Source organism: Bradysia coprophila, unplaced genomic scaffold, assembly GCF_014529535.1.
Source record: "Bradysia coprophila strain Holo2 unplaced genomic scaffold, BU_Bcop_v1 contig_732, whole genome shotgun sequence".
Classification (NCBI taxonomy): Eukaryota; Metazoa; Arthropoda; class Insecta; order Diptera; family Sciaridae; genus Bradysia; species Bradysia coprophila.
In genome coordinates, this window is record NW_023503972.1 from 5,740,948 (window position 1) to 5,765,481 (window position 24,534).

A 24,534-nucleotide genomic window follows, 5' to 3' on the forward strand; every position below is an offset into this window, starting at 1 on the left:
TGACCGAATTCAAGTTTCTGTTCATTATTCGATCTGAACTATAGATTTTCATTTCTTAGAGAATTCGACTTGTTTAACATTACAATAATTCTTACACCAATATTCTACTAATCGTTTCGTTACAAAGTGAAACATTGCACTAGCTTTTACAGCCCTTCGCCTAAATTTTTAATTCGTCGAAAAAGAAAACGCAATGAAATTGTCCCTATAAGGTATTGACTATAAGACACAGTTAAGCTTACAAATCCGTCTACGGAAGACAGCTCAAATCGACGGTGTTTTATGATCATATTAATCCATCAGACACCTCTATTGCTGCAGTGAAAGACTTGCTTGGAACTAAGAGATCCTTTTGATCGATCGGAAACAAAACATATTTCAAATAAGAGGAACACCGAATTTGTCATTGAAGCTAATTTTACCCGGTACAACTTAATTGCTATTAAGGCAATCTCCCCCTCACTGTTACTTGAATTTACTCGGCATGCAGGTTATGGGCTCAATATTTTAAGATGATATTTTTAACAATTAAAATTTTCGTTATTAAATCCACCATGTAAGGAAATGATGATTAGGTGAAGTTAAATTTAGCTCGTAAAATATGGTGCCACACAGGTTTTCTTTACCTTCTAAAAAAAAATCTGAAAGTGAATGTGAAAATGCCAGTTCGAAATTTCCAAACATAATTTTAATGTCACAGTAAACCTGCCAATATATGGGCCACATTTCTAACTTGTATGTACCAGGTAAAGGTGTACCAGTGGATATTCTGCATTGAAATCAGAGATGAGAATCGAGAACGGAGATGATTGTTCCGAAAAGTGTAGATCGAATTTGTGTTGATCACCTACCTTAACTAAAGAAAAAGTTTCGTCGCCAAATTCGTTATGTATTCTACTAACCACAGTAAATTTCCTAACTACCACCTAACACTCATGCCCAACTCTTACAAAATGAAATTATTTTATTATTGAAGTTGTCCTACCAATTTATTCGATTAAATTCAAATTTCTTTGTCCAGCTTTTATGCTTTTTTTAGACACAAAAATTCTTTTCTTTAATCTTTGTTGTTGTTATTGAAGCCTATTACATAGAATTATACGATCAACAATTTAGCAACAATAATTTGACGAACGTGTACACGTCAAGAATTTTTTTTTCTTCCTTTTTTGGTTTAGTAAAACATTTTTTAAATTTTTCCATTTTTGTAAATTTTTAATTTTTTGTTTGATTTCTAAACTAACATCTTTGTGTTAACAGATAACGTTAACTTGTTTTTTTTATACTCACATCGAGAACAACTTTTTTTTAAGTTTAAAAATTAATTTTTCTTTTCTAAATAGTTCAATATTTTCAAGCACTTTTCCGGTTAGAGTATCAGAAATTTTGAATTTTGTTTTCGTTTTTTTATGTTTTTTTTTTGTCCATTCGTAACTCCCTTTGTCTTACTTTTATAAATTGTTTTTTTGTTCTGTTTTATTAATTATAATTTTTTGTTATTATAAATAAACTCTTCATTTCTTTAACACTACAAAAAGATGTACTTAAGGTTTTTTTTCTGAATTTTTGGGCGACAATGCTGGGAGCTTTTTTTCGAAAAACAACACACCAAAATCGGAAGCTCACTTTTTACGAAATATTTTCTTTTCTTTTTTGCACATGGATCTCGCACGGAAAATTCGTAGATTTCGTTAAAGGCTGTGTAACTTATAATGTGGCTGCAGTTCTTATAATATAGCTGCAAGACCTCTAAAAATATAGCTACTGAACGCATATCCTATTAATGTTGGTTATTTACCTGCAATGTGAGTTACACAACTATATTATAGATTACAGAGCTACATTATGCACCGAGAACACATTTTATAGCTAGAATTTGCATATTGTGGTTGTGTACTCTATATCATAGCTGTGTAACGCATATTTGACGTATGAAAAATATAGCTGTGTGCTGCTTATGAGAAAATGTATGGAACCATGCATTCAAGTTGTGATTCGTACTGACGCTTGGTCGGACTCAATGTTAACAGATAAAGAAAAATCGTAAAATAGCTTGGCTGATTTTAATAAAGCTTGATTGTCAGGCTATAGAAATACCTCTTCAATAGTCAAAATCCGTGGAAACACAGACGAATGAAAGTATCAGAAATTTCAATACATTAGAAACGAATTAAGCCAAGTATCTGCTCCCAAATGTCAAACTAGGCATTTCACAGAAAACAATTGAATGGGCGATTCTTCACGCAGGCAGTCACAATTCACTTTCTTTCAGAACCTGAAACAATGCAATGACAACTCACCAAAGTAAAAATGCTAAATATGAAAACTACAGACTTGAATTCGGCTGTGTGCCGTATAATATAGCTGTAGAATTTATATTGCGGTAGCAACGCTTCGAAATAAGAACGTGTTAAAGCACAAGCAAAATTAGCACAACAGCAAAGGTGACGGTCAGATTCTCAGGTTAAGCATCAATGGGCGCGGGTAGTACTTGGATGGGTGACCGCAAAATTCATGAAAGTTTAGGAAAAAAATTTATTTCTCGAGATAGATTTAAAATGCGTCTCACAGCTATAATATAAGTTACACAGCTATTTTAACTACAGTCTTCGCAATATGCATTACACAGCTATATGCCAAAAAATGGGGGTGCTAAGTCCACTTATAGATCTCACACGCATATTGGGATTTTCCGTGGTGATCCACAATCACTGTTAATTTTTTTTATCTTAAAGGCGCTTTGTTTCGTTATCTAAAATGAAAGCAAAATAAAATGATCGAGTCTGTTCTTTGACAATTAAATTTCAATTGTCAAAAACAAGACTCGATCACTTTATTTTGCTTTTACCTTACACAGAAGCAATTCAACGAAATTATGCGATAAGGTAAAAGGAAAAGGAACGGTATGGACAATCAAGTAGTTTACTTCTCACATAGATGACGAAAAGTAAAGATTTCGTAGTGAATGCTTTTGTACGCATCCCTACCTCGAGGGACAATGTTCATAATCTAGTGTCTAAGAAGCATCCATCACTCGATGACATAATAGCTATTTATTCAACAAGTTGGTATATGGGGTTGTTTTTGTCACAGGTGATGTTATAAAACGAGCGAGGCGAGGTTCAAACGGAGTGACGAAAAGTATATTGAGAAAAAATTAGAGACGCAAAAAGACTTGCAAATGGGTCAGGGATCTCAATGAAAGTATAAACCAGGTATGGTCTGTTCATACAAACCGGAGGACATGGCGATTTCATATAAACAAACTCACCTCACATTAGAGATGAGTTTGTTTATATGAAATCGCTATGTCCTCCGCTCCATACAAAGTTTGACATTCGACCATACCTTGTGTTGATGTTCATTGAGGGATCTCCCTCGCAAACCTTTGAAAAATACAACACTTCTGCAGCCAAAATCTGACTGATTGAATTTTTTCATAGATGGCGTTGCTTTTGCGAGGCGGTACTACCTGGAACTGTTTTTCCGTTTCACGTAAATACAGAGAAATGATAATTTGGTACTCTGCTTGTTTACCAATTCATAATTTCTCTGCATAAATGCAAAGAAGAAATATTTGCAAAAAAATACGTCCGATTTTGGTGGGCTGTTTTTCAAAAATTGGAATTCCCCATAATGAACTGAATGCGATCGAGTCAGTTATGGTAATAGTGATAAGTGGCGGGCTGGATCACATACCAACACCACAACAAAGCATTCATCTATATCTATAACCAGTCTGATCCCGTCTAGTTCCCTATTCTGCATTATTTCAGCCATTTTTTTTCGTTTTTTTTAAATTTTATTTTCTGTTTTGCTTGTTAAATATTTTACAAATCTATCAAAGAAATCGTTTCCTTATTTTTGTTGCTAACAATAACTTCCGGCGAACATCAAAGTGTAGCGTCAAACATTTGGAGGGACCTTGTGACCAGATCATCTTTTAAACATGCCTCTAAAAATTCTTCGATTGTTATTACACCGTCCTGGTTTAGATCCAATTTACGAAATACCCTGTCTACCTGTAATTGACAGTATTTTTTCTCATTTTTAAAATTGTTCCAAACAATTGCTGCTTTGCCTGAAAACTTACCTGATCTCTACATTTTCGATCGTCTTCCGGCTGATGGGGACGTCTGCCCATCAGTTCGTGAATTGCTTGTACTATTTCAGATAATTCATTGCGACTAATGCAACCGTCACCATTTAGATCGTACAATTTGAATGTCCATCTCAGTCTTTCGTAAACGGAACCACGCAAAAGTGTGGATAACGTTACGAGTAAGTCCTAGATTACAGGAAATTTGAGCTTTTAGTTCAATTTAAATTTTGAATTTTTGCGGTAAAAAAGGGAAATATCAAAAAACATTTCAGATAGATTGAGTCCAAAGTTAATAGAAATGTCAAAAATCATCCACAGAGAACTTAACCTGAACAGGCACTTTGTTCACGTTTGATAATAGAAACAAATGTTTGAATGGTTTTCTTGTAAAATAATAAGCTTAAGTCATGTTCACACGTTAGCAAGCGGGCGTGACGCAAGTCCTCCTCCTGACGTCATATAATAAATGTCAAAAACTGAGCGTTAAAATGACGCTGTGAATTTTCAATTTTGAAAAACTCATCACGTCATCTTAAAGGGTCTGACCTGAACCTAACTTTAAACCAGGTCAAGTTTAAAAATCTGCGAATTGATTGCTTGAAGTTGTTGAATTGTAAAAAATTTTGAGAGTAATTGTTAAGGATCAGCGTAAACAGTGTCCCGCCATCACATCACAAAATTGATTTTAGATGGTTGAGTTCGTTGATTCTTCAATTTCGGGGAAATAAATGTGAAAATTTGACGAGGAAGTACAAAACGGAACAAATAATGTGAAACGTATAAGTAGAGCATGGATGTGAGGTAGGGTTGTTTTAAAAACTACAAAGAATATAAGTCTTTCATGGAACGGATTCAGACTTCTCAGTCCTCAACTTCATACAAAATTTTCCACACTGAGACAGTGAGAAGTCTGAATTCGATCGATTTAGGCTTTGTGAGAACTCTCTTTCTTACTCGGGATGACAAAGCAGAACATATAAGAATGGACACTTACTCGAAAACTTATTGCTCCGTTGCAATTAACGTCAAAAGCTTTGAACACATAATGCGCATAAAGGCTAGAATCTGTTGAAAGGAAAAGAAGTTAATAACGAGCAATGAAATTTGTCATCGGTCAAACATAGGACCGCATTGAACTTACTTCCGTGAGGAAAAAATTTCGCATAAATATCTTTAAAGCAGTCTTCGTGTACAACACCTTCAGGGCATTCCTTTTATTGTAAAAAAAATATTTTAATTAGTTAAAATGGTCTGTAGGTTTCCAAATGCTCACGACTTACCGTTTTAAAACCTCGATACATAACCCGAATTTCCTGTCGTGTAAATTTCGTCTGTCGACATAAGTCTTCCAGAGCCACTGGTATTGGTTTTGGCACCCGTGTAGCTGTTTCCAGCTCATAAACTACTTCTTCAATGGGACTATCTGGCGGTGTTGCCATGGTAATTTATTTATTGTTTGTCGGTTTCGGTTCTTGTGAAGATAATTTCGTTTCGTTCTGTTGTTGCTTTTATCGTGGGATAATCGAGGAGATCGTGGGATAAGATTCACTGCACTTTGTACTATTTGTCATTCATAATGGCATCCAATTAAATTTAATGTCGATCTCGCCCACACGTCAGCGAAATTGTATCAATCATGCTGATTTAATCTGGAAAGGAAAGAAAGGGAAATGTAAGAAATAAATGAAGTTGTTATCGATGTTTGAATCAACAAATTTGTGGTTTATTGGCGAATGGTCGAATGGACAGAATTTTTTCTCGGATGGAAATGTCTTTTTATCATTTTTATATCCCTTGACCATCGTTTAATTTACCTCGAGGTCGAGGGGGATATCACCACACTTTTTATACTTAGAAATATGTTTTAGAGGGATTCTTTTGAATTTCGACTGACCGAAATCGGCGCAATTTTTTCCAGGACTTTTTTATATATGTCTAGTTAGGCCTTGGTGCCTAGGCCCCAAAACCAGTCTCAGACATTTTTGATCTTCCATACCTGGCTGGTTGTAAGTGGCCAAAAGTCGAAAAATGAGGTTTCGTAGTTCGGATTTCATTTCCGTAAGGTGGCGAGGACACGGGCGTGTATGGGTTCGTTGGAAAGCTGATAATCGGCCGAAAATATGACTTCCGGAAAATTTCTCAGAATCGATGGAACCTCCGTGAACTTTGATGAGAGCTGTGACCTCACTAATGCAATTATTTGATTAAATTATTACTTATTATGAATGTGGAAGGCCTCAGCTTTACAGCGATACGCATATTTAGTAGTTTGGTACGTGACTACCTAACAGATGAAAACTGTGTGTTTCACTCCGCCAAACTAGTAAATATGCGTATCGCTGTAAAGCTGAGGCCTTCCACATTCATAATAAGTAATAATTTAATCAAATAATTGCATTAGTGAGGTCACAGCTCTCATCAAAGTTCACGGAGGTTCCATCGATTCTGAGAAATCTTCCAGAAGTCATATTTTCGGCCGATTATTAGCAAATTTTATGAAGTTAATATTTGCCCCAGGAGTACTTGACCTCAGCTTTCCAACGAACCCATACACGCCCGTGTCCTCGCCACCTTACTGAAATGAAATCCGAACTACGAAACCTCATTTTTCGACTTTTGGCCACTTACACTTACAACCAGCCAGGTATGGAAGATCAAAAATATCTGAGACTGGATTTGGGGCCTAGGCACCAAGGCCTAACTAGGCATAGATAAAAAAGTCCCGGAAAAAATAGCGCCGATTTCGGTCAGTCGAAATTCAAAAGAATCCCTCTTAACCATTCTTCAACCCACAAATACAATCCATCTAATATTAGATTGAAACATATACAGTCTACTAGCAAAGACGTTTTAAGCTTCCGGTTACTGTTGTGGTCAGTTAAACAAATAATAAATAAATTTTGGCGTCGACATTCTTACATAGCCCATGTGAATAGTTAAATGCAGAAGCAGAAAATTAGCGAATTATAAGAAAAGTGCAATTTCATTAATTTAGCTCAGTTTAAACTAAACTATGAAAAAAATTTCTATTGACATCGTCAGACTATTTGAAACGGAAGCAAAATTTGATTTTACATATAATTCGCTAATGCATTTAACTATTCATACATTCTCACCTCAAAATACTTAGCAATGTTCATGCAACTATCTGTTTTAGTCCCACACATTCTACGCGTTTTATATGTTAGTATGATTCCTTTTATTCTTGGAATACTTGGCATCAGATTAAATGGAAATTTGTGATCTAAAGGTTTGAATATTTTGGATCTAAATTGTGGAATTTGTGGATCATATTTTCGACTAAGTACTTTCCCCCTTTCTGTGATTCAGATTTGTGTGTCATAAATATGAGCTGGTGTGTGTCCCGGAAATATCGTTCCAACATCATCTAGTCACATGAACATAAAAGTTATTGTTATGAAAGTAGCTTTATAGTTTTGAAATAATGAGGGTTGGTTCGGTGGGTGGAAAAAGGCTTCTCGTTTCTTTTGCACTGGTTCATTGCTTGGTGGATAGAGGTTTTGTACGATGGTGTTCTACATTATTATGAAAGTTTCTTCAGTTTCTGACACATTACCGAAGGCGTGTCAAGTGGGTTTTTATTTATATCAAGTAATACACTTGACAGCATCATCAATATCTAAATAACACACATCGGGATGAACGATATTCGATAAAATAATATCAATCATTTTTTGTGTATGGTTGCTCCCATATTATACACACGGGTCTCCTTGTGTATTTGTCTGTTAATGGAAAAGTTGTAACATTTTCCCTTATTTTTTATATGATTTTGTGTCATTAATGTGGGAAAAAAATGTTTTTTCGACAGAGGAAGCCGATTTCGGAATGATATTGGTTACTCTCGAGCTCCTTCTCACTCGGTAAAATGTGTCGTCGGTTGGGTGTGCCAATAAAATCAATCATTAATCTTGTACGGTTCCGTATAAATTTCAGATGGTTAAATTTTCTATCAAATTGAATATGTTTTTCGTTATTCATGAATTATTTATGTTCGCTCGTTCGATGGGCTTGTAATATTAAGTTAAACCATTTAATATTTACTGTAATATATATGCTGACGCTTCAATTAATACGTGCGGTACACACAGTGAGTGTATTCTCGTTGAGGACATTATTATGTGTCACAGAGGCAAGCATGCATCATTTCCGACAGCTGTTTATTTATCGCGCATGATGCTTTCATTTTATCATGAGTCAAATCTATTACTTCATTTCCGTTAATATTCACGAATGGTACTAAAATCGAGAACGTTTTGTGTAATTAAAATTTTAAATAGAGATCCACTGAAATCCACTGAACTAGGTGCTTCCACGTTTGCCGAAAGTTCTGAAAGAACCACGAAGACGGGTGACACCAAATTTTATAAACAGATAGTGAGAGAAATCAACTTGAAAAAAATATTTTTCTCGGAAATTCAGAATTTTGTTTTTGTTAAGTTTCATTTTACCACAGCACTGCTACTAGCATGAACATAGAAAATATTCGGAGGCTGATGAAATCACAGTAGGTAATTAGTTATACCGATAGATGACTTGTTTTCGTTGTATGAGTTGAAACATACAATACAAACAATCCTAAGCTCGTATTACTAAAGCCTCCAAATTTGACATTTGTCAATTCAGTGTTCATGCTAGTAGTTGAGCTGTGATTTTACATATAAACTTCGCATCCGCAATTGTGTGTCACCGCCTTCGTGATCAACTCAGAGTTGTCTTAACCTGTTTAGGAAGGTGCTTCCACGTTTGCCCAAAGTTCTTAAAGAACCTTGCGTTTGCCTAGGGTTTGAAACTAGAACCGCCTTACAGGCAAAATATCAGTTAGCACCTAAGTGACGTTAAGCCGTTGGTCTAGACTGCACTTGTCATTATTGTTAGTGGTTTCAAAAGAAATCAAATCAAAAAGACACCTACGACGAGGCAGCTGACACCAAAATTTTAACAGTTCAAATCAGTGGATTTTCTCCGCATATTTCTATTAGAAAATTTAGATAGCATTTCGTGATCTTCGTGATTAACAGATAATATAGTCGTCTGAATCAACATTCTGAATCTGTTTACGGAGAAAAAGTTTATGAAGAAGTCAGGTCACTAATTTACTTTAAGAAGATGGTACCATCATTAAAGGAATATTTTTTTTAAATCAGAAAACCGGCAGCAAACAGCGCTGCTCGACTTGTGCTTCCTGTTCTCTTTCAGATGTATTTGGTCAATTTTACACATCACCTCCACTTCATGTGAAACAATTTAATTCGAAGAAACTCATATATCAGCAATATGCACATTCTGAATACTTTGTCAAAGACTCTTCAGTTCAAGTTCAACATGACTCTCAAAACTGTTTAATTCCCTCTCAAGGAAGCCAATTTGATGCGCAACCATTTAAATTAACTATTTTAACAGAAAATCAACATTGTGATCGCTTATAATATTACCACAATTTCTTAAAGCACCACTTAGGCATCGAACAATGGTATATGTCGTCGCGTTCCCTTTCGATGACAGGAACGGCACTAATCGCTAATCTGTTATATTGAGTTGAGCTGATAATTGCACAAGATAGCTTCTAAAAGTCAACAAATTCAACGATTTTCTGATGAATTTCTCAAACAATTTTCAACTTATGAATATATCGCATCACATCTGGTGAAGGGTATGTAAAGTATTATGTATGTGGTAAAGCGAAATCTGCTTTCCTTGCCTCATGGATGAATTTGCTTATGGAACAACGATAGCTGTGAAAGTAATGACTTTTTGTAAGCGTTTTTAAACGAGGGTTTGGTTTATGTATAGTATGCCTGTTCGCACATTTTTATTTTAACAAGTGGAAAGTTTTTAGTTCGCTCCGAAGGCAATAGTAGAGCTGTGCGAGCAGCACAAACAGCGGCTCGCTCGTTCCCGAAAGAACAAAGTACGGGCGGTCCAAAAACGGTGAAGGGTAACGCTATTCCAAGCACTTCCGTTCTATAAATGTGAAGATTTCAGTCTGAAATAAAACATGATTACTTCTTCGTTAAACTAAACCCATTTTAAACGGAAACACTGTTACGTATTCTACTTTACTGTGGCACAATTTTTCTGTGTTGCTTAAACTTAAAGAAGTCCCATTCAAAATCGGGAATATTAATGCCTGAAATGCATAATGGGATTAAATGCAATTTGCTCGCATTTGGAGTTTCTTTTACATTGACGTCAGCCATGAGAGCCGCCGAAAAGAAGCCGCTGTTCAAACTACCGCACTTACGGCACTTACATAGTTTGCATAAGCCGATCCGTCAGCCATAGGGCATGGATATTGTTGACGTTTTCACCACTTGTCAGCAAATTAGCTGAATGTGGCGCTTTTGTAGTTTTCAGTATAAAACGTCATTAAACAACCGTATTCAGCTATTCAGAACAAGGACGGCGCTTTTGTAGTTTTCAGGGTAAACTTGTATGTCGTCCAGAGCCGTAGCTAGACTCGATTTTCAGGGTGTGCTCAGCTCCGAGGAAAAAAATCATTTACAAATTCATGTGAAACCCTCTTGTGTTAGGTTATTTGTCTAACATTATGGATCTAACACAAATATCATGATTAGGTTTCGATCTTTCGTTGCTGATCTTCAATTAATGATTTATTCAAATCCGATTTTCCTGTATCAGTGAATAAAAAATATTTCCACTAAAAACAAATATTCGTAAAAGAAGAGTGTTCGATATAGTCACCATGGTGTGGAAGAGTGTTCGATCTAGTCATATTAATGAAATTACGTACAAAATATTCGAATTATTGAAACAACTAAGATTTCCAACAGGGAGGTTGGAAATCATGGTTTGATAGCGAAATGAAACGCATTTCTGTGTAACAAAATAATTTGAGATAAAAAAGTCTTCGCAATTCGATTAATCTTTTCGAAGAAGAATTTCTATTTGAATCAAAAACGTACACTATATTGCACTTACCATACCAATTATTCATTCAAAAATAATCACATTGATTTATTTTCATTTAAGTTCGCAAGAGTACACTGTGCAAACATTACATGGAATTGTTCTATGACTTTTTTGTAAACCATGCTTGTTTCAAAAAATGAAACAAAACGAAACAAATCAAAATAAACAAAACAAATCAAAACGAAACAAATCAAAACAAAACAAAACAAAACATGTTTCGGCCACTTGGCAACAAATTACAAGATCTGTTTTAAAGATTAATACATGGATTTCGATTATCACTCTTTCCAGGTAGCATCATTGAGATTGAACTTAGAGGTAAACAAAGTAAAATTTTAAATTTTTTAATATAAATTGCTTCGAAACAGCTAAAAACAAATTGTTTTTCCGTGGGAAAACAAATTTAATTTGTGCTGTTTCGCGACCTAATACTTACAATATTTTTATGTTTCACTTTGTTTACCTCTAAGTCCAATCATAATTAAGCTACCATAAAAGAATAATTAACGAAATCCAAATATTAATCCTTAAAACAGATCTTGTAATTTGTTGCCAAGTGGCCGAAACATGTTTTGTTTTGATTTGTTTTGATTTGTTTTGTTTTGATTTGTTTTGTTTTGTTTCACTTTTTCGAAGCAATGTTGGCAACTTACAATAAAAGATCTCACAGAATAATTTCGTGTGTATGAAAAGTCAATGCACACATGATTTCAACTTCTAGGATTTGTATTAAAAAATCAACGTTGATGTGATCATTTTTGAATAAATGTTTCGTGAGTGCAGTGGTGTTATGTTTTCGTTCGAATAACCAGGTTTCGAAATATGTGAACAATCTGCAAGACATTTTTTATCTCCATTATATATTGTTTTAGAGAAATGCTTTTCATTTTCTGTAAAACCACGATTCCCGCACCTCCCAGCAATCACTCAAAATTAGTAAAATTGAGTTGCAATGAATTCAGCAATATTCTGTCCGTATGATTGGTAGTATTAAGTTGCGAGCGAAGCGAGCGTTTTTTTTTGTTTAGCTGAAAACTTACTCGAGCGAAAAAATTCTAGTTCATGGCTTAAATACATTTTCTATCTTTCCAGTTAGTTTCGAAATTCAAGCGGCTTCTTCATTTCAAAACCTTCCCCTTTTAAAGACACATCTCCATTTGAGTCACTTTCTGATTTTCAATAAGATTTTAATCTTCTTTGTATGGCATTTCGTTTTTTTTATTGAAAAACCATTGGAAGTCTCATTAGGAAACCGAAGACTGGACGGGAAATGCAAGCCTCGTCGGAAAACCGGTGTGAATAAAATTTTCAGATAACCGTGATTTTGGCCAAACGATTTCGTCGAGCCACTATTAAATTGTATTCGACAGAAAATATTGTACCTTGAAACATCAACTATTATATCTCAAATTTTCAAATGTTTTAACTTTTAAAATTCCATTTTCGGGTATGTTCCCAACAATTTGTTCTACGTAAATCTAGTTGTTCCAATATTTATTTATTATTGAAATAAGGAAGTAATTTTTGAGTCTTGTTTCTTGGCTTGCGGCCACGAAACAAGACTCAAAATTTGAATTTCACGGCAACGAAACAACGAATACAATTAGGAAGCAACCAACAAAGTTTCCATTAACGTGTATGCAAATTCACTGAATTCGAGAATCAATTTCTCGACATCCTTGCCACCGATTTAGACGTGAGCTTGTTGAACTCGCACGGATACTTAAATTTTTTTATAATTAGGTTGAACGATTTTGAGCTAAAGCAGAGAATTTCAAAATTTCCCGAAAATGACGCCCTAGTCTACAACAGTAAAAAGTTCAGTTATAATTGTCAACCACAGGGACCTAATGGTGTTCCACAGCTGCCTTGCTACGCATTGAAACTCCAGGTCTGCCTTATTTTGAATACAAATTTGAAGACGAAAGGATGAACTGAACGCAAGATGCTCAGCTTCTGTTTTTGAGAAATATATTATGTGCCACAGTTAGACTCACATTCATACAATTAAAAGATACGAATCAAAAATCAATTAACAAACAATATAATAAATACAGAACTATATACAGAAATATAAAGACTTAAGTCTATTAGTGCCAACTGGTAGCACTCCCTCAAAGGTTTATATTACTTATAATTTTTTTTTAAACTCAAGTCGGTCCAGGGTGTGCTCAAGAGTTTCCAGGGTGTGCTCAGCACACCTTCGCTCCTTAGTAGCTACGGCCCTGATGTCGTCCAATCCAATGCCCTATTGAGTTACAAGTCATTCGTCAACATTCACTAGCAAATTTTTGTCAGTTTTAACAAGGCTACACATATCGCAGACATATCATCGCAGGAGAGAAATAAATAGTGAACTTTGGTAGTTATTGTCACTTAACGAAAAAAAAGCTTTTGGTATTTTCTCAGCGGCACTCACACATCTACTTTTAAAATAAACAATGAATGTCGTCGTACAGAATTTATTAAAATTACATAACGAAATGCATTTGAATACTCCTGACTTTCGTTGCATTATACATCCCCTTGAAATGAATCTCGGTACTTTGTCGATTTCTATTTCCCAGCGAATTACTAATTCATACCGTTATGGAGTGATGAAGTGGATAGAGTTAAATCTGCTTGACACATTTTCGTTCGCTTTTCTGCGTTTATTCGGGGACAGTGAAAAAAGTTTGCTCATTAATGACGACAGTCCGTGTGCTTTACGTTGTGCCTTTGTGATGTGATTTAAAAATAGATAAAAGGAAAACTGCATTTATTCCGTCATCCATATAGTAGTTTATCCGTTAGCGGAGTATGGGGTTCGATACAAAGAGAATAAAAACGGAACAAGGTAGTTAAGGGTGGATACGATAATCGAATGGATGAAATGGACTGGACATCCTACAATTTCTGTTTGTTTCGCCATTAAATTTTCTAAAACATTTTTCCGATTATCTGCACGTAAACAGTGCGCTTGAAAGCTAGCTTTTTTCAGAGGCGCCGACTTTTGTTAGGCTGATGGGGAGGCAAGATTATTTTTCTGAAATCCTAAGTAATGAAAAAATGTCAATCCAACTTCTCTTCGGTATACGAGACTTGGAAGGAAATAAGGACGAAAACCAACTGAAATTAAAGACTGCTACTGCATGAAAAGGCACCGCTGTCAAATGAATTCATTACAGTCCAGTTTGTCCTTTCTCTTAGCGTTTAATGTATCCTAAAATCACTGCAAAGGACTCCGACGAAATTTATGGATGCCGACCGAAAAACAAACGAGAAAACTAACAAATCCATTTGTCCAAATATATATTCTAATGCAAACACATAATTTTCACCAAATATAAATGTTCGGTTCAAGTTTATCAACAATGGTGTAGGTATACAACACACCATGTATTATACAATGGATACAGAAGTAAACACACAAAATTATCCAAAGCAAACAAACCCATAAAGAATAGCGACTTTTCTTGTAGTTTGTTTTTTCCTGAAATTCGGCTAGCTTTATTCAATGCACATAATAAAGAGGAATAACAACAACAGCAGCTTTACATTATTTGAACGTTAAACCATGAACTATGTTTACATTATTTCAACTAGAACTAAATACAGAGCACACACCCAGTAAGGAAAATACATAATGGAGGTGGATGTTTCAGTCGAGTTAAATAAAATAAAGTTTTGTGATAACAGAGAATGAAGAAACTATTTTGTTAGCAGCAAAAGTCACGGTTCACAATAAATTTTTTTGTGTCGTTTTAAAACACAAATTGGATCACGGAAAGTAAATTAAACTTTCGGTCACACTTTCGCTCGGATTGTTCATTTTTCATTTGACTTGGTCGAACTGAAAATGGTCATTTTCCCAATAAAAAGGGCTAAAAGTTTCTGAATGAATACTTTCTTAAGGCTAATCAACACAACGCCAAATTGTTGCCTATATTCGGGCGCATTTTTTTTATTATTTTGATGATAACTGTGGACTCGCGTTCTTCTTGGAAAAAGTACGAACATCGTTTGGTGTTGAAATGGACAAGCTTCTAATAAAAAATAGAAATGTTTATGATGATATATCCTAAATCCGAGAAAACTCAATTATTTACTGAAAGCTAACCCATTTTAACAGCAGACGATTTTCGCCCTTTTTCCAAAAGACACTAGTTTAAAATTAGCATCGAAAAAAATCAATTTTTTACTCAAATGTCGGCAACGATTTGGCGTTGTGTTGATTAGTCATAATCGATACCATAGAGGTGGACTACCTAGAGGAATTAATCGATACTATCGACGATTATGTCAGAATCTTTGTGGTTTCATATATACACAACCACAGAACCTTAAGAACAAATTCACACGAGATAGACTTTGCTCCAAAAGGCTTGTTCTTTCAAGCTCTGACGTAAGTGGTCATATATAGCAGAAAGAATGTTAAAGAATGTCATAAAAATACTTAGATCAAATGAAGTAATAGATCCGTTAGTAAAACTGCGAAAGACTGCTGTTCATACACCATGATTTTTTGATTTTTTGGACCATCTCTTTTGTGAAGATTTCCAGTTTGGGCGTTTTGAAATTTAACTTTTAGAAACACTCATACCGGTAATTAATCATCCATCAGTTGACTGAATCCGTCAATAACGATAATGTTTCTCGACTTTGCAGTGAGCGCTCATAACGTGAAACGTCAATCCAACTCTGGTGTGATTTAGCGTTTCAAACATTGGGATGGTTCACAAGTTTTCTCAAAATAAACTTGCCGATTCACACCACCAGCCAACAGAATGAACATTAACATTTAAGTGTAACGAGGTACATCCTAGTTCTATTTACGTAAATTGCATAATTCGATCGACTTAAAGGTCATGCGAAATTAATAGACAAGTAGAACAAGTACACATCCACAGTATAGTGGTGATGTAATAACATTCATCACACCCACCCACATTCGTGTGTGCTCCCTTAACATGTGGAAAAAAAGTGTTCGTTACGGTGGCATGTTGTCACCTTAATAGAACACCGTGTTCGAAATGTAAATATACCGAACAAGGACAATAATATCATAGTTGAACGCGAATGGGGAGAAGAAGAAGAAGAAAAAAACTTTATAAGTCAACCGGCACAATTTTATTTGGCTTTAAACGACATTAATTTTGCTAGAATTCTTGTAGTTGACACATTTATAAGGATGTTAAGTCACTCGGATTTATTTTTGTTGTTTTTTATTGCTTTGAGAGTACCATTGTGAAGACGTTGTTTGAATTCCCCAAAAAAAAGCAGAAAAGAAAAAGCACGAAAAAAATGTAAATTTGGGGTCCCTTCTTGCTTGCGTACATAACATTCATAGATTTATGGATAACTCTGCTCACATTTGGGGATACACAGAAAGAAAGAAATTCCATCATTAGAGGGCTTTTACGAAAGCCACTAAAACATTATGATATGTACGTGGATCGTGTAACTTCTAGTTAGAATTGCGCGTAATATGGACTAACTTTTGTCTGAACATTTGGCGGGATATATATACGATATGTAAGGATACGATAGGCATTCCTCTTTATACATGTGCTTCTGGAATGGAAAAATACAAATGATGTGCCAAGAAGAATGAGTCCATATTTCGCTACATGTGCACTCGGGGAATATCAGACAAAAATATCCGCTTGGATAATGGAAAACTCAACGAATTCCTGCGAAAACAATTTACAACTAAATCTTACCGGAAAATATTTTTGGGAAAACGTTTTTCTAGATTTTCCTTAATTTTCCCAAGAAATTTTTTTTTTGTGATAATTTAAAAATGATTGAAAATCCGGGAAATCGTATTCATATAAAAGTTGGGTGCCGTGTTTTTTCGCGGATGTGCATTACCTTCTGTTTATATACTTTGAATTACGCACGGATGTCTATTTTCAGGTGACTTTAGCGTCGTTATGTTGCTCACATATTAGGGGAATTCCTTTCATTTTATTTTTACTGGTACTGGCGCGTATATTCTGAGTATATCCAGTATAACGAGTATATCTTCGTATATTCCGTATATCGAGTATAAGTCGCATGCGAGGTCGCATGTGTTTGACAACTGCCACATGTAGAAAAATGAAATTTTTTACGCGATGGATTTCGATCAAACAAAAAAAGACTGAAATCATGTGCCAATCACATACAAAAACAAACATTAAAAAATTTCATTTTTCTACATGTGGCAGTTGTCAAACACATGCGACTTATACTTGATATACGGAATATACGGAATATACGAAGTTATACGAATACATACTGGATATACTCAGAATATACGCGATATACTTAGTATAAATAAAATGAAAGGAATTCCCCTATTGAATTTGTTTGCGTCAAGTTGCAATTAGTGGGGAAGTGAATTCGATTCCATACAAACAGAGTAGGTGTAACAACATTATTCAGAAGAAAAAAAATGATGATGACAACATAACAAAAAAATTAATTCAGCTGAAAGTCGGAATCTATAATTTCACTGAGGGTTTGTGTTACCTTCACAATTTATGCAAACTTTGAACGTAACGTCAACAAACGACCGTTTCGTTTCTCTTTCGCAATTGAATTGTCAGATTTTGGGTGTCGATCGGACTTCTATAGGTTGTCACTTTGAAGGTAGTTTCTATGAGGTACCAGTTAACAATAACTCAAAATTTGCTCTCTGACATAATAAATTAAGATTGGCTCACCTAGTTTGTGTATATTACGTAGGTGGAAGCACGGGGTTTCAGGGGGTTTCGAACATTTAGTTTTTTCATGTTGCAGATATTGCAGTGTCAAATTCTGTCCAAGATGTGACATATTTGCAAGGTATTGGCCTTTTTCACAAAGTATAATCAGCGTAACCTTCGTAAAAAGAATCTTGAATCTGACAAGAGCACGTGTGCCAACGTGTAAAAAACAAATGTTCAAAACCCCCTGCTGAACCGTGGCGATCCTCTTGTCAAACGGACAGTACATAAACAAATTCCATCATTTATCCCATAAAATACAAAATGCGCAATGCGCCTAGGCTAGCACCGAAGCTGACGACAGTGCTTTGGCCTAGGCCTGTCTATTGTAACTATAAATAAATACAAACATTTGCAACCTGTTACAAACGGCTGTCATCTGTTATCGCCAACAACAGCAACAATAAACGACAATCCCTGACTAATTTGGTCTTATAATAACAAAAGGCATTTTCAAAACAAATGAAGTAGACGATTTCTGAAATCAATCTCTTAAAATCTTCGATCAACTGAACTAATAGATCAGATAGTAAAACTGTTAATATGCTTGCCGTCTGTGACAGGTTAAACCGTTCTACAATAATTTGTTCTAACTGTAAGTACATTATTCTTTAAGTAGGTTGAACCATTGAAACATTGAAAACATCGCTTTCGCTGTATTTAGGCTGTTGCATCGATGAATAATATCTGCAGAAAATAAGTCATTTCCAATGTTGCTTTCAAATTGAGGTTCTATTATTGAGATGAAATTCAAACATTCTACAGATGTTTCACCGAATATCTAGCGCAAAGACCTTGGAATTCTTAGATAAATCCAAAAGATGTGAAAATAAAAATTTAAACTTGTCGAAAATATCATGTCCGCACGTTAGTTAGCGGGCGTGACACATATCTACCACCAAAAATGTTTTACAAAATTTTTGGGGACGGTGGAGCATATTTACAGCAAATTTTTGATTTCATCCCCTTAACTCCAACTTACATATTTGGAATCTAGGCATCCATACGAGTTCAACGAGCTATCACACGTAAAAGGAGGTTAAGATTTGGCTGAGATTTTAAAATTTTGGTTTTGTATGAAAATAAGCAAAATTTCGTTTTTTCAGATAGCTGAAATCGATAGTTAGTTAGTTAGTTACTTAGTTCCTATGGAAAATTGGATCCAACAACTCCTAAACGTTTTTATAAATTTTCCTGGTTTTTTGGTTATAGGCCCAAAAATAAGATTAAAATTTTCAAAAGTTGGAAAAACCCATATCTTGGTAGTTACAGCTCCACAAATTCTCCATAAAATGAATGTTGAGTGAGGTATGTTTCGGTACACGATATAGTGAAAGGTGTGTGTTGTTTTGGAATGTGTTTCTTGTTGGGAATTGTGGGGATCATTAAGTATTAACTTCCACCAGGTTCCTACATTTTGGGATGACAAATCATTCCTCTGGAACTTTCTATTAGGAATTTCCTAGCTTCCGTCTGTTTTTTTATGGATTTGAGTTATTTTCAATTAGTGAGCTGTTCGGAGGTTGGTTCCTAAATTTTGGGATGACAGATGTTTCCTCTGGAACTATCTAACTTCAATCGGATTTTTCGATGGATTTGAGTTATTTTCGACATGAGTGACCCAAAAAAATTGTGAAAGAAAATTTAACAAAAAGAAACTTGCGTCACAAGTGGCAAATGCTGAGAAACCTATTGTTAGGAAAATGGTTAAAAAATGTACTGAAAGAATTTAAACAGAAGAAAACCGAATCAATATGTTTGAAAATTCCAAAATCTAAAGTACACATTTAGTTTATGTGTTTAGTTTTGTATATCCCGAACAAAACATTGAACCAAACAGTCAGTTGTTTAAATCGACGTTGAGTTGAGTGGAATGTGGTTTTAACAGGTGTGAATGATACACTGAAAAAAAAAACGTTAAACGAAATGAAATATCAGTCCGTCAAGAAGTATATTAAGACGAGTGAATTATAATATGTTCGACCAAAAAGTATAACATGTACCACCAAATGGTAAAGGAAATGCATATCCAAGGAATACTATTTTGGGTAAGACACTCTGCCGGAAAATAATGAGATTGTTGGAATTTATATATATAATGAGCCTGCAATGAATATACAATCCTTTGAGTTCAGGTGCACCTAGTGTAGAAAATTGTCATTGCATTACCAATGGAGCTGGCTGTAATTGGATTTGAGTTTAATATAGTTGTAAAAGAGATGGTCAAGGTCGAAAGAAACTTGTGGGCAGTCTGATTGCTCAAGGATCGCATCATTCTTTGACTCAAAATTTAAAAGTGTGATCTAAAGTATAGTTTCCACTTAAAAAGGGCATTCCGTTTAGCCTCCGTCTACATGCCAGTTGTAAAATAGAACAAGAGAACTGTCACGCAAACGGAGTGGAAATTGAATTTATTTCAATTTTTTACTCCGTTTACGTGACAGTTCCTTTGAGACCAAGAATCGTATTTCAAATGACAAAACACGCAACGGTCTATGATTCTACACATTTCGTATGGAGAGAGAATTAAGTCTATTTTCACTTCCGATTTTCTCAATTTCTCTGTTATGTGTTGACAGTAGTTTGCAATATATTTGATCAAGGCAGCTCTCTAGCAATATCACACCGATTGTTTACAAAATTCATAGGCCTAATTCCATTTTTTTTGGTGTATTTATCATCTCAGACCTAAAAAAGACCGAAAAACATTTTGCTGTGATGTTGTCTAGAAAAAAATTGCTATTAAAGCACACGCAGGTGGACACAGAGCAAACAAATTTGTCGCTATATAAAAGCCTAATTGTCAGCAACTTCGTTAGTTCCGTGAGTAGAGTTTCGTTGGAATAAGTTTTTTGTGTAATTATAAAAACTATTAAAAATGACACCAAAGTCGGTCATTTTAGTTGCTCTGTTGGCAGTACTGACGTTCAGTTTATTAATAAATGAGGGCACAGGTAACCCTACTTAATTAAATTTAGTAAAAACCATGACAAAGTAAAGTTAACCAGGCAGGAGCGCTGTATATATAGCCCTATATTTATTTTTTCGAACAAAATTTTCCAATTTATGTCAGTGTTCATTTGAGTTCATTTTAATCCAGTGTATTAGGTCCCTTTTTTTATTTATAAATAGGTTTTTATTTATTCAAAGCGTTTCGAAAATGAACCGCTCCTGCCTGGTTTATTTTACTCTGCCTTGGTAAAAACAGAAAACATTTTTTCAGATGCTTGTTAATTACAATATTCTGATATTTCGTCGCTCTCTCGTCTACAAAAATTTATTAAATTGACATGTCCTGTGTGGCTACGAATACACAATTATTTTATCGTTAGATTAAAATGTTTATCTATAAGTCATACAGAAAGTTACACTTTTAACAACGAAAGAAAAACACAATTTATTCTATTTTCTCAATTGAGTCATTGATTCAACAAACACTGACGACACAAACATTTCTCAGATGATTTTTCAAAAACGTTTCTGTTCTGGGTAGCTCACAACATCCTCAAGAATTTAAGTCCACTTGGAACCAAGTCCAATAAAACCATTTTCTACATGACTTTACGAAGTTTCAAGTTTCAGATTCACTCACGAACTTTGACGACTCACGAACACATTTTTTGGAAAAGGTCGAAATAGGTGGGAGGTCGAAAACTCGAAAATTTAGCTTCTGTGATTTGTCGCAAGTTGTCAATGATTTTTTTTTTAATTTTCAAAATCGATTTTTGGCATCTAGGGATGATAACAATTTTTTTGGACTACGGCAGTCTCGATCCTTTATCGCACACCCCTAATGGGCACGTATTCATTCGTACACATGGTATAAACAGTGTGAATGTGAATTAATCTTTCATATTCGTGTGTTTTCAAATGTTTCGTAGACAGTTTTTTACATGTGGTGAACGTCCCGTTTTTGTATTTTGCATTTCAAATTCCAATTCTAGTAAGGTCCCTGACCGTGATGTGCGGATGCGAAAACCTGATCGTGATTTGCTTATGCAAATTTACATGTAAAATAAAATATACCGCAAATCACGGTTGTTGGATCTTGATTTGCGGTATAATTTGTATGACGCTTTAGATACCTCCAAATATCGGTCTCCATTGAATTTCATATAAAATACCACAAATCACGGACACCATAACGCACATCTCGATCCAATTAAAAAATTAAACTTAGTTAAAGAATTTCTTTAAATATCGATTAATTTTTGATTAATTGCGAAGCCAAAAGTTCAATCTTCATAATAAAGTTTACCACTACTCCTGGATGTCAAAGGATTTCAAGAAAACGACGTACAAAGTTAAAAATTGTCACAATACCACAAATCACGGACAGGGACCTTAAGTACATTTCATATGAAAATTGTATTTAAAGTCATTCACTAGTGTAGCTGTGTACTTATTTTATATACAAGCCATTTTTATCAAACCGGACACTTTAAACGGCTTGCATATATATTTGTATAACATTTTTGTGGTTTTATTGGGTTTACCGCGCGTAAACAGTTTAAATGCACATGTAGGCAAGCTTTTATACTGTACTTTAATGCGAGTGGTTCAAATGCATCTACAAATACAACATTTACTTTAAATTACAGAAAATCGGTCATTCTTATTTACTTTGACTTTAGCAAGAGGTGGAATGATGAAAAATTGTCTATCGAGTTAATACAACTTTGTTTGTTTATTTTGTTTCAGCTGAACCGTGTACATTTGCTGGGATCGGTATCATTGGTACTGCTTGCTCGGAACAATGTGAAATTGCGCCTGCTATTGGAAACTGTCCAACAGGACTTAAATGTTGTTTATGTAAGTTATGAATATAAAAAAACACGGTGAGCTTGAAACAAATTTTAGTTGAAAGTAGTTGTACCCAAAATGTTATAGCTGTTTATAGTGAAGGACTAGGCCCTGATCATTTTCCCACAAAAATTACGGGTTGACTCAGAGTTACTCTGCTTCACTCTATACGATTAAATACAAATCGTACTCATAAGGAACATGCTGTATGTGGTATCATTAGAAAGGCAAAGCCTCAGGCTAACGGATACTATCAATATTCTGCCCAAAATCTTCGAAAAATCTATGTTTTGCTGGTGATACTACTTCACTGGATCCCTAATTATATTAAAAAAATGGTTTATCTCAAAAAAACCCCGTTCAAGCGACTTTAATTTTTATGGGAAAATGATCAGGGCCTAGTCCTTTACGATAAACAGCAATAACATTTTGGGTACAACCACTTTCAACTAAAATGTGTTTCAAGCTCACCGTGAAAAATCTGATAGAAACTGATTGAACAAATTTACTTTTGCATTTTCTGACAGTTGCCTGATTTAACGTACCGTCATTTTAAATATTGAAGAAACACTACATCAGAGTTTTCAATTTGGCTAAGATGTAAACAGAACACTATTCATACAACCACATTCAAAAAAAAAGTTAGCCAACTAAGATCTTAGTTGACCTAATGCGCATGAGCACAAAAAAAAATCAACTAACGTCTTAGTTGATTTTTTTTTTCATTGCTACTGTCCAATGAAATATTTTTTTTAATCAACTAAGATCTTAGTTGGCTAACTTTATTTTTGAGTGCATAAATTAATAGACAATGGGGCATTGAAGTCTCAACGACTTCGATAGACAACCTTATACTAAGCAAAAAATATTCTACATTATGGTAAAATTATAAACATTTATATTTTTAATTAATTATTTTCTGATATTCAAAGATCAGTCAAACATATAAAAGACTATACGTCTCTATATGCCTCTCTTTTCTTCTCATGTCATTTTTTTTTAAATTCTCTCATGAAAAAGATTACTTTTTGGGTTAAATTCTGGTCGTAGTCGTAATTCAAATATGAATTAAAAATACAAAACTTGAAAATTCTGTATTAGTACAGAACAATTTTTGTTTACAATAATACAATTGCTAAAAGTTTCTCATATGCAGAATGAGCACCAGCTGAATATCACCAGCTGGTGTACAAACAAAAACACTTTGTATTGTATACAATTCAAAGACAACCTACACACACAGTGCATTTCTACGTTAACGTCATCTACACGCACATAACACGTATGAATGAAGTAAACACATTGATAAGAATGTGTTTTGATTGTTTATCATACAATAAGTGTGTGTTAGCAGATCCAGCTGGTGATATTCAGCTGGTGCTCATTCTGCATATGAAAAATATTTACAGGCTTTAACTATCTAAAAAAATCAATATCCGATTGCTTTTTTGACAAAATATGTGTAATTTGATCTAACTTATAAAATTACATTTACAAAAAAAAATTGTGTTTGAGAATTAATCATGTTTTATTCGTTCAATATATTTTACAAAAAATTAATTTTTTTTCTGTTTGATTAAAAATTAACAGTAATTTAAATAAGAAGAATCGAAAAACGATTAAAAATTCGAAAAACGTGAGAGGGGGAGCATAAATTCTGGCTTTTTGACAGTTCCAATCCGTGAAAAATGTCTGAAAATAGAATAATCATCTATAAAAACCAGCGCGTTATGGCCCAACCCAATGGGGAGGACTGTATTCCCATTCGTCAAAACAAAAATTTGGATCCTTGGACGTAACGTGACTACAGATCACACTTATCGCGGTCGGACCATATTGTATTAGGCGAAGGTATCGATCGCAAGGTTAGACCATCGATATAATATAGGGTAGATAAGTAATGTCAAAGCAACTTTATGCGGAAAGATCACATGGATGTATGTG

The 24,534-nt window shown here is 34.6% G+C and overlaps 1 protein-coding gene and 1 long non-coding RNA gene across 3 annotated transcripts in view; one reads left to right on the top strand and one right to left on the bottom strand.

Moving 5' to 3' along the window:
- Positions 1–3,584: 3,584 nt before the first annotated feature.
- LOC119084358 (Kv channel-interacting protein 1) overlaps positions 3,585–24,534 on the bottom strand; it is a 67,545-nt gene continuing 46,595 nt past the window's right edge. For both annotated transcript variants that reach the window (XM_037194304.1, XM_037194305.1), the window contains exons 2-6: positions 5,383–5,751; positions 5,244–5,313; positions 5,097–5,167; positions 4,094–4,288; positions 3,585–4,022 (exon numbers count right to left, since the gene is read on the bottom strand). In XM_037194304.1, coding sequence (XP_037050199.1) covers positions 3,894–4,022; positions 4,094–4,288; positions 5,097–5,167; positions 5,244–5,313; positions 5,383–5,541 — 624 coding nt within the window. In that variant the 5' untranslated portion in view covers positions 5,542–5,751 and the 3' untranslated portion in view covers positions 3,585–3,893. The remainder of the gene's footprint in view (positions 4,023–4,093; positions 4,289–5,096; positions 5,168–5,243; positions 5,314–5,382; positions 5,752–24,534) is intronic.
- Positions 20,621–23,317, top strand: LOC119084363. Its single transcript, XR_005089052.1, has 3 exons — positions 20,621–20,741; positions 22,489–22,599; positions 23,118–23,317. It is a non-coding gene; the product is annotated as an uncharacterized LOC119084363 (long non-coding RNA).